A 10,191-nucleotide genomic window follows, 5' to 3' on the forward strand; every position below is an offset into this window, starting at 1 on the left:
TATCTAAAAAATTATATAGATTTCTATAACCAATGGATCTGCAATATACATATCTACAGACGTAAGTAATAGAGTTTCGAGGCATTTTTATTATCATTCGAAAGAATATAATTTTACTTTTTGGAGATTATCCTTTTCAAAGCACGCGACTATGTCCCAGATGGTCCATCCATTGGGTCCAATGTTTGATGACTCTTTCGTGCATTTTGACTGGTAACTGGCGAATGATATGCGTGATGCGATAACAGTCGCCATTGACGGTTACGTTCACACCGGCATCATTTTTTGAAGAAATATGGAGCGATGATTCCACCGGCTAACAAATTACACTAAACCAATGTTTTTCCTGGATGAAATGGCAGCTCTTCAATCTTCTCAGGTTGCTCTTCGTGACAATTTTTGAGATATCGATCTGAAATTTTGCACATTTCTTTTTCTCTCCAAGAAGCTGCTGATTTGATGGAATTGCCGATATCGAATTCCTATAGCGTATAGCTGTTATAGAAACTGGCCGATCAAAATCTAGCTCTTGTATGAAAAACTTTTTTACTTGAAGAGATATCTTACCGAAATTTGGCATGAGTTATTACCAAAGGCAATTGTGCAATTTCCTCAGAAATTGTTTAAATCGGATCATTATAGCATATAGCTCTCATACAAACTCAAACAAAATCTATTCTTCGTATGGAATTTTTTTTTATTTGACAAGATATCTGCATGAAATTCAGTGGACCTTATTATACTGGAGAACGCTATCATTTCCGAAAATATTGTGCAGCTCGAAGCACTTGAACATATAGCTGCCATACAAACTGATTCTTAAAAAATCAAGTTAAATTCATTTATACCCTTTCATGCTGTATAAAATACACCTGTGCAGGGTATTAAAGCTTCAATGCAGTCAAAGTTAATGCTTTTTTTTCTTGTTTTATGATTTAACGAGCACTCTTGGCCTATTAAGTCTATTTACGCTGAATGTTTAATGGCAAATCAATATTTTCAGTCTTAAACAAAACTTGCACACATATGCACATACATACCTATGCACATATGTATATATATTTACTTACTTCTAATATAAGACTACTAAGAATGTTTTGGTAAACATTGGTCTATATAAATGTACATACACACATATCTACCTGAGTACACCTAGTCCATCATCCGCGCAAGAAACTCAATACTTCAATGTGTACATTTGTATGTATGTGTATATGTATGTAAGTAAATTGAAAAATATTGATATAGCAGTACAAACAAACATACATACATATTTCATTATTTTCAATAATTCTTTTTCGATTTTCACATTCGCTCTTCTCGAATGTTCCGACATGAAAGAGTAATTACAAAACAAAATGTGCAAATATGTGCGTACTATTTGTAAACATGCGTGGAACAACAAATACGACATACATATTTATACATACATACATACATATGTGCATATCTTCATATATATGTATGTACGTTTGTAGAGTCATGTCCACAGCGCTTTACCTTTCATCACTGGTGCCATCTGACTTTACGAGCAAGAATCAAGATCAGTTGCAAGCGCAACAACTCCAAAAGCTGTAATTACAATGTAATGCAACAACAACAAAGCGTATATATGTATGCATGCCTATGCACACTATCAAGCATAAATCGCGCACTGGCCAACTGCCTCACCGCACTCAACCTCACCGCAACTTATCTCTACTCATCCCGCCAGCTCAATCTCAAACCAAGTCAAAGCCGAAGAACTAGCCGAGTAAACGAAGAATTACCACGATTTGCGTGTCTCTTGCGCTGACCGACTTGCTAACTGCTGTGTGGACTCATGTTCGTTTGCGATCGGCTCGACTTGATTTCGCTGCGGAAGATTAAGTGCGTCACGGTGCACGCGAGTATCAATAAAATTGTCGCCACGCTGCTGATACGAGTCAGTATAGCGGCGTTTTTCAACCAAAACAGATGAGCTTGGCCGAGCTACAAGTATAAAGTGTGCGAGCGAAAACGATCGTCGGCCATACATACAGATCTAACCTCCTACTTATAAGAAAAGTCAAAGTGAATTGAATTGAAAAGTGTAAAGCGAAAGTTGGAAGAAAGTAGAAGACGAAAGAACCTTAAGACAAGAACAGAACTGCGTGCGGAAAGTGAATTTGCTACGGTAAACTTGAAACAACAAAAACGATCATTAAACTCGCAAAAGTACAAAGTGATCATACTTGATTGCAAAGTGATCTCGTCCGATTAAAATTCCAAAGAAAACTTCAATTCTACGCTGTAAAGTAAGAACGAAAATGTAGCTGCTCACTGCTGCCTTGAATATCAATTTGTGCGCTATTTTTGGCAAGTGATCGCTTGTGAAGTAAAAAAGTAAAAAAAACTGAAAATTACAACAATAAACATAAAAAAAACCATAAAACCGTTAAGGTTGTAAGCAGACATTATAAGAATCAATAAGAATTTTTATTGCCATTGCAATATTTGTTAAACAACAACAACAAAATGTACATATCGAATTCCACCGGTGGCCTGATGCTGCAGACGATGCTCTATTTGGCAAATCAGACCAGTAGAGCAGCGGTGAACACATTGGTCGATCTGCCGCCAGCGCAGAAGAGTGGTAAGTGCATGATCATGAATCATATTTGTGTGAAGTATGTGTGAATGTGCCTCGTGTGGCATGTGGCGCGATTGACAGGTGGCGTGTTGCGTTGAGGAAGTAGCACTAAGTGCAATTGAGGAAAAAATTTGTTTGCGGGGGGCATATTTGCAGTTGTTTACTAGCAATGAGGTAGCTTTGTTACATGTACGCAACTAGTTATGAACTACTCCGAAACTGGTTATGATTTATTTTCTTTTAATAATATGTTCACTGATATTTATCAGCAATTAGATCGTTTTATTTTCTGTGCATGTAACTAGTTACAAACTGGTCCGGAACAATTTATAAATTATTATTATTTCAATACATTATTTACAGATATATATTTACTAGCAATGAGAACGATTTTTTTCTATTTATGCAACTAGTTATGAACTAGTTACAAACTAGTCCGAAACTACTCCTAAATTATTTTTCTTTTGATCACATATTCACAGTTATTTACTAGAAATGAGAGCGATTTTCTTCAATGAATGCAACTAGTTACAAACTAGACCGAAACTAGTGCAACATTATTATTTTTTTTATGGAAGTGGAAGTACAGGAGATGATCTTAAAAATTGCTTATCTTAGTTTTTAGCCAGTTAGAAATTAGTAGTTTATGAATTTTTAACAAGTGGCTCAGAAAATCTTGTTAAATTATGTATTCCATTTTCATCACTAATGAATTTGATATAAATTTAATTAAAATCTATAATAGCTAGTCTTGCAGGCATAATTTCATCCAATTTTTAATTACAGCAACTAGTTACAAACTAGTACCGGTTTCAAGTGAGTTTCATTTCCTAGCTTCGGCTAAATGTTTCATAAAATGCTTCGAAATCTCTGCGGCTCTATTTCCAGCGAATATAGGCTGTATCATAGAGTCCTTTTCAGTTCACTTAGACTGGCTAGTATTCAGAATAATAACACTAGTTTACAGTTATTTTGCGGCTGTGCTGTTGGAGGCTGTTTCTTGCTAATTTTGGTTTGCTGAAACCGAAAATTTATACTAAAAATTTCCTAACTCGTCGTATTTTTTGTGTTAGCCCGTAACTACTCCACAACTAGACAAAAATAGTTTGCAAATAAACACAATTTATAACTACTATTATCTTTGAAAGTAGTTAACAAGGACAAAAAATATATTATGCAACTTTTGTCAACCAGTCCGTAACTACTCCGCAACTAGTCCAAAATATACATATAAACACAATCTATATCTACTACATTTAAATTCTTCTTATAAAGCAGTAAATAATGACAAAAACATTATATTATGCAACTAGTTACAAATGAGCTTAGTTACGTAACTAGTTCGCGTTACACCACTCAGTGCCCAAATACTACATATGCTGCTAAATAACAGATTATCAAATTGCAACATCCATATGCACGCATTTGCCCAAACCTGCCTCAAACCAAACTCGCTTTTAAGAACCAATTAAATTTATGTAAAATTTATGTCAAGCGATTGCGTTAACATAGTTACAAGTTAGTCAACTCGGAAATGGCCGATTTCGTAAGTTGCTCGGGGAAGCATAATAGTGGTAAAACTAGTCTAAAAATTTCGTCACATATGCAATCAACCTGTCTAGTGGCCAGTTATCGATTTGGTTCTCTTTAATTCTTTTTTTTCACAAGTTTCTTGTTGCCCACTGCGCGGCCACCCCACCTTCCGCTGAGCTTGCAAGCTGTACTGCACTGCTAGTGATTCTATGTCTGCCTGCCCGGCAAATATTTGGTAATATGTAAACTAGTAAATGAGCGCTTTCAAGCACATATTTATATATATGTATATGTATTAAATAGTCACAGACATATGTATGTATGTAAATACCTTCATATCTGGTTTTCTTAATTTAGTTTTCTTTTTTTTAGAGGAATTTGGTCTTTTTTTAATGTAGTATGAAAGTCTTGACTTAAAAATTTGTTGAACCATTGTTTGTTAAGTAGGTACTTGAGTGCAAATATATGTTTATACATAAATGTAAATACATACATACATACATATGTAAGGTCGTGCTGCTCAATCAGCCGCATAAACTTGATTTTTTTTTTTACTTGTATGTACAAAGGTACAAACATACATAAATTTACACAAATTTACTCTTTAACAATGAGAGCCAAAGAAAATTTTCACTTTATTGCATTAAGTATAAACATAAATTTGTTTATCTTATATCTATATTAACAAATGCAAATGGTTTAGTTTGTAATTTTTGGCTAAAAAGAGAAATTTTTGGTAAAACAAAAAAAATCAAAAAACATAAATTGGATTCTCTTCACAAAACAAGACGTTTCCATACAAGAACTTGATGTTGTTCGTTCAGTTTGTATGCCAGCTATATGCTATAGTGATCCGATCTGGAAAATATGTTCAGATATTTTAGTGTTACTTAGGGCTATAAGCCATGTTAATTTCATAAAGATATCTCGTCAAATAAAAAAGTTTTCCCTACAATGACTTGAGTTTGATTGCTCAGTTTGTATGACAGCTATATGATATAGTCGTCCAATGTCAACTTCCGACAAATGAGCAGCTTCTTGGTGAGAGAAAGACATGAGCAAAAATTCAGATCGATAACTCAAAAACTAGTCCGTCTTCGCGTATATGACAGCTGGTCTCAGCTCTTCACGGTGATTATTTATGGTAGAGTTTTAGTTGGCCCGTTGATTTTTAATTGATTTTAGAAGTCAAATATACAAACTTTTCACGAAAAGAGGGGATTTCAGGGCTGTATTCAAAATGATCTCATTTGATTTTGGTGACAGATATTTTGATTCGGAAAAAAATCTGCCTTCGGACAAGTGAACAATATTTTTAAAATATAAAAAAATAATAATTTAACTTTGGTTTAAATAGAAAAATTCAATGCAATTAAAAATCAATTGAAAAGTATCTGCAAAAACTCGAGGAAGTCATCCTGAATCAATTTAGTTGAATTCAGCATTAGTTACAGCACATTTCCTCCACAAATCAGCAAAGAGCTTTGTAGACAACGGCGCATCGGAGTTCAAAGAGTGCAAATTCTGGCGATAAGTGCGGTCGTCATGAAACCACTTTTCTTGCGAACACGTATATATGTACATATATATATAATATATAAATGTCGCATAATACTTCAGAAATACTACACGAGCATCAAAGAGTATAAAAATATTAGAAATGATAAGCAAAATTTAATTAAGTAGTACCAGGCACTAAAAGCCTTAATTGACACTATATTTTAATTATATATAAACATAAAAATATATATATAATATACTATATATATGTATATGTATGTATATGAATTCATAACTATAAGCGAGCCAGGTTTGTAAATCGCGCTTTCGAAACAGAAAGTGAAGCTTTAAATATAAAGAATGTGTTATATACATATGTATGTACATATATACTTACATATATACATATACATATTGTATATATGCATACATTGTTGTAGACATAATTCACAATCTAATTTAATTAGACTTTTTCGCAAATTGTGTGACTACAACCTCGACTCTGTCCCACTGGATTGCTCCATAGAACAAAGCTTCGTTTAGAAAAAGTAGCAATAAAAACTGTTGCTTAGCGGCCTCTTTGAAATTCATTACAAAGTACAATAGAGTATTTTGACGTGTGCTTTTTGGTAGTCGGAGCAGCTTGTTGTATTTATTTATATAAGCCAAAGCGTCATCGTTTTTGCTAATCAAAGCTTAGAAAAATTCTCTATAGACTATAGACTTTGAAAATGATAAAAAGTGAAAGATATTTATAGTAGCGGAATTATTAGTCAGCGGAAACGAAAGATAATAAAGCAACAATTAATTGAATAATAATTAAGGGGCGATTTAGGGGTAATCTGAATTTCAATTCTCACTTAAAAAGTCAGAGTTTTTCTCAGAAAATGCTAGAAGAAACACTGCACTAAACGATTAAAAAATTTCAACACACATGTTTATTGATTAAATGAGTCAGTTGGAACAAATTTCATGTAGAGTGTGCATATGTACATATGTATGTATGTCATATACTTTGAATTCAGTAAGGAAAGGGTTAATAATTAGGTCAATTCTTGTAGTTCAGTAAATGAAGTTTAAATATATGTGACCTGGTCCACGGAAAGGGGGCTTAGGTGTCAAAAAAAGGAGAACAATTAATGAGATAACGAGAAACTGACGATTATTTTTAGCAGCTTTTCCTAGAAAACTAGTTTTCGCATGTTAGCTCCCTTTTCGTAGACCAGGTCACATATAATGAGTTAACAAAAAAAATTTTTTAAATGTTTAGCTTGAGGTCTATGCTGCAATTTCTTATAAACTTACATATTTCATAAATTTAAATTGTCAAAAATGGAACATGTGGCAACTCTTACTAAAATATTTTAAATTATAAACACTCTAAAAAATACTTTTAACTTGAAATCCATATCATAGTTCTTCAATAAAACACAAAATTTGTTTAAGTTTTTTTTTTGGTGTGGCAGCCCGTTTCTAAAATATATCTGACAGTAGAAATTTTTATTGTAATTATTTAAAATACTTTAGACTTCAAATTCATATTACATTTGTTCAATAATTCACAAAATTTGTCAACGTTTTTTTCTAATGTGGCAACCCGTTTCTAAAATATTTATTACAATAGAATTTTCTAAAGTATTTTTGTTTTATTAGTTTTATGCAATTGTTGTAAAATTAAATTTATTTAATTTTTTATAATTGGCGTATTTTTGCTATTTTATTGTGTTGAAATTATGAAATAGGTGGCAACCTTCTTGTTAGCTCGGCTAAGTAAAGTATACAAGGATAATAGCATACTACCGGATCCGACCCTGATACACACATTCACACACTTCTCGCTCTGCCTACTTTTTTCTTACTCTTACCAAATTCACTTTTCTATTTCCACTTACCTTGCAGACGGCAACGAGGTGAAATGTTATGGTGTTTACGGTTGCTTTCCATTAAATGGACCCTGGACGACTGAGACGCGTCAGATCAATGTGCATCCACAGAAACCCTCACAAATAGAGCCACATTATACGCTCTACACGAAGCGCAGCATGGAGAAGCCGAAATTTATAGATCTCAATGATCCGGAAGCGGTGGCACAAATGGGCATAAATCCAGCGGGCAAAATATTTCTCGTCTCGCATGGTTACCTAGAAAATGGCAATATCGAGTGGGTAAGTAACAAGACACACCGGACTATTTACTAAGCGTTTACTTACCTTCCACTAACATTCTTCCAGATGAAGGAGTTAGCCAAGACATTGCTGCAAAGCGAGGATGAAGGCAATGCCGCCGTAATACTCATCGATTGGGGCGGTGGCTCGAATCCACCTTATGTGCAGGCGGCTGCAAATATTCGTTTAGTTGGCGCCATCACCGCACATGTCATACACATGCTTTATGTAAGTCTCCCCAAACACCGAGTCAAAGTTCCTTACTCATTTCTGTATTTTTCAACTCTCAGGAGGAGCTACAACTGCCCCATCTACGCAACGTGCACATCATCGGTCATTCGCTGGGCTCACACTTGGCTGGCTATGCCGGCTATCACCTGCAGCAAGACTTTGGCTTGAAGCTGGGACGCATCACCGGATTGGATCCGGCGGCGCCACTCTTCTCCGAAACTGAGCATATAGTGCGTTTGGATCGCTCCGACGCCGAGTTCGTGGACGCCATACATACAGACGCGAATCCGTTCATGAAAGGCGGTCTGGGCATATATCAACGTGTCGGTCACGTCGATTTCTATCCCAATGGCGGCTCAGATAATCCCGGTTGCGATGTGCGTCTGCAGGACTACATGAGGAGTCGCAAGAGCTCCGTTTTCTTGAGCATGCAAGAGTTTCTCAGCTGCAATCACATACGCAGTTACCAATACTTCACGGAGAGCATAGAGAACAAGTGTCCGTTCATGGGCATCACCTGCGAATCGTACGAGGCCTTCAAGGAGGGATTGTGCTCGCGTTGCGATGAAAATGGACTGCTTTGCATGCGCATGGGCCTACACAGTTACACGGACTATAAAGAGTTGCAGGCGGTGGGCGAGTTACGCGCCAATGACAAACCGCCGGTGCTGTATCTGACGACAGCGGACAAAAAGCCCTTCTGTCGTAAGTTCTCTTTATATGTGAATCCTTCTACAAATCGCTAACTTTTTCCTTTGTTTTTGTTTACCGCAGGTATTCACTACAAAATCACCGTGCGCGTGTCGGGTCACGACGAGAGCACCATGCATGGCGGCGAAATCGGCACAATCTCACTGCGTCTCCACTCGAAGACGCGCAGTAAGAAGCTTACAGATCACATACGCTTCTCCGAGAAGGCCATGTACTTCGAGCCGGGCTTTGAGTACAGTGCTTTGGTGACGGGCAAAGGTGTGCCCGATCCGGCGTCGTATGCCTCTGTCTACTGGGAGTATCAGACGAACTTCTTGAATCCGCTCACGTGGCGCATACTCTCGGCGCCGCGCATTTACTTGGATTATATAATGATTGAGTCGCTGGAGTATCCCGACATGCAGCTGAAGCTGTGTCCACTCAACGAGAACGCTGTGATATCCGGCACAGAGAATATACTGCAGGAGAAGTATTGCAAGTGATGAGTTTCATAGCTCACACTTTTGCTGTAAATATTATCACGTGATAAGTCAACTTTTATGCAACAGCACACAAAATGACGGAAATTCCGAAAATCCAACCAATGGCGAAGAACGAATTCATGAAGACACGCCGAACTACAAACGTTTCCGAAGCAACTGTCAATTGCAACGGAAGTGTCAGAATTACCGCTGCGTTAACAAAATATAAACTTCTATATACTCACCATAGATGTCGCAAGATGAGAAATTTAGCTAAGTCAAAGACCATGCGTGAGGTGAGAACAGTATTATTGCTGGTCCCTATTGAAGAGTTCATTTTCTCTGAACAATTTTGGCGGTGTTCTCCATTTATGGGTACACTTAATCAAGCAACTACACAGACCTGTTCGCCACTTTTCGCATTGTAGAGATTTTAAACTACTCTCTTCTCAGCGTAGACCTGCAATTGCTTCTCTTCTCAATCAGTTTGGAAGCGCTCCATACATTTTGAGTACGGTTTCTTCGTTCTCAGCCACCATACCTGTAGGAATATCATACATACTCACTTGTAAATACAAACATACATTCAGACATACTTAATTAGTTGGAAAACGCATGTGTACATATATTACCTTGTAACAGTAAAATTACCTTATAACAGTATAACTACTACTACTACTACTACATACATACATACATACATATTTATTGAATAATTTATGTGAAATTATTTTGTACCTAATTTATTTGAATATTTATGTACCATAATAAGATGATATATAAAATGACTAATAAATATTTAAGATTTACGAATTTGTGCTACTTAAAATGGATTTTTTTGAGGTTAGGACAAAGTTTTTGTAAAGATGAGTCCAATGTTGTTTAGCTCATGGACTTCAACCCTTCAGAAGATGAGTTTCGCTTGGTTTCATTAAACCAAAAATTAAGAACTTTTTTTCGAGGATCTGACCTCGTTTGG

The 10,191-nt window shown here is 36.0% G+C and overlaps 1 protein-coding gene across 1 annotated transcript; it reads left to right on the forward strand.

Annotated features, from left to right (window-relative positions):
• Positions 1-1,923: 1,923 nt before the first annotated feature.
• LOC120775406 (pancreatic lipase-related protein 2-like) lies at positions 1,924-9,753 on the forward strand. The gene is made up of 5 exons (XM_040105570.1): positions 1,924-2,614; positions 7,544-7,809; positions 7,876-8,037; positions 8,100-8,745; positions 8,815-9,753. The coding sequence occupies exons 1-5, from the start codon at positions 2,497-2,499 to the stop codon at positions 9,231-9,233; spliced, it is 1,611 nt and encodes a 536-aa protein (XP_039961504.1). The 5' UTR covers positions 1,924-2,496; the 3' UTR covers positions 9,234-9,753.
• Positions 9,754-10,191: the final 438 nt, after the last annotated feature.

This window comes from Bactrocera tryoni, chromosome 4 (genome assembly GCF_016617805.1).
Source record: "Bactrocera tryoni isolate S06 chromosome 4, CSIRO_BtryS06_freeze2, whole genome shotgun sequence".
Lineage (NCBI taxonomy): Eukaryota > Metazoa > Arthropoda > Insecta > Diptera > Tephritidae > Bactrocera > Bactrocera tryoni.

Excerpts from the sequence above, each read along its gene's own strand:
- LOC120775406 (XM_040105570.1), top strand. The coding sequence starts at position 2,497 with ATGTACATATCGAATTCCACCGGTGGCCTGATGCTGCAGACGATGCTC. Across the intron at positions 2,615-7,543 it reads GCCGCCAGCGCAGAAGAGTG|ACGGCAACGAGGTGAAATGT; the intron begins GTAAGTGCATGA and ends CTTACCTTGCAG. Across the intron at positions 7,810-7,875 it reads AAAATGGCAATATCGAGTGG|ATGAAGGAGTTAGCCAAGAC; the intron begins GTAAGTAACAAG and ends ACATTCTTCCAG.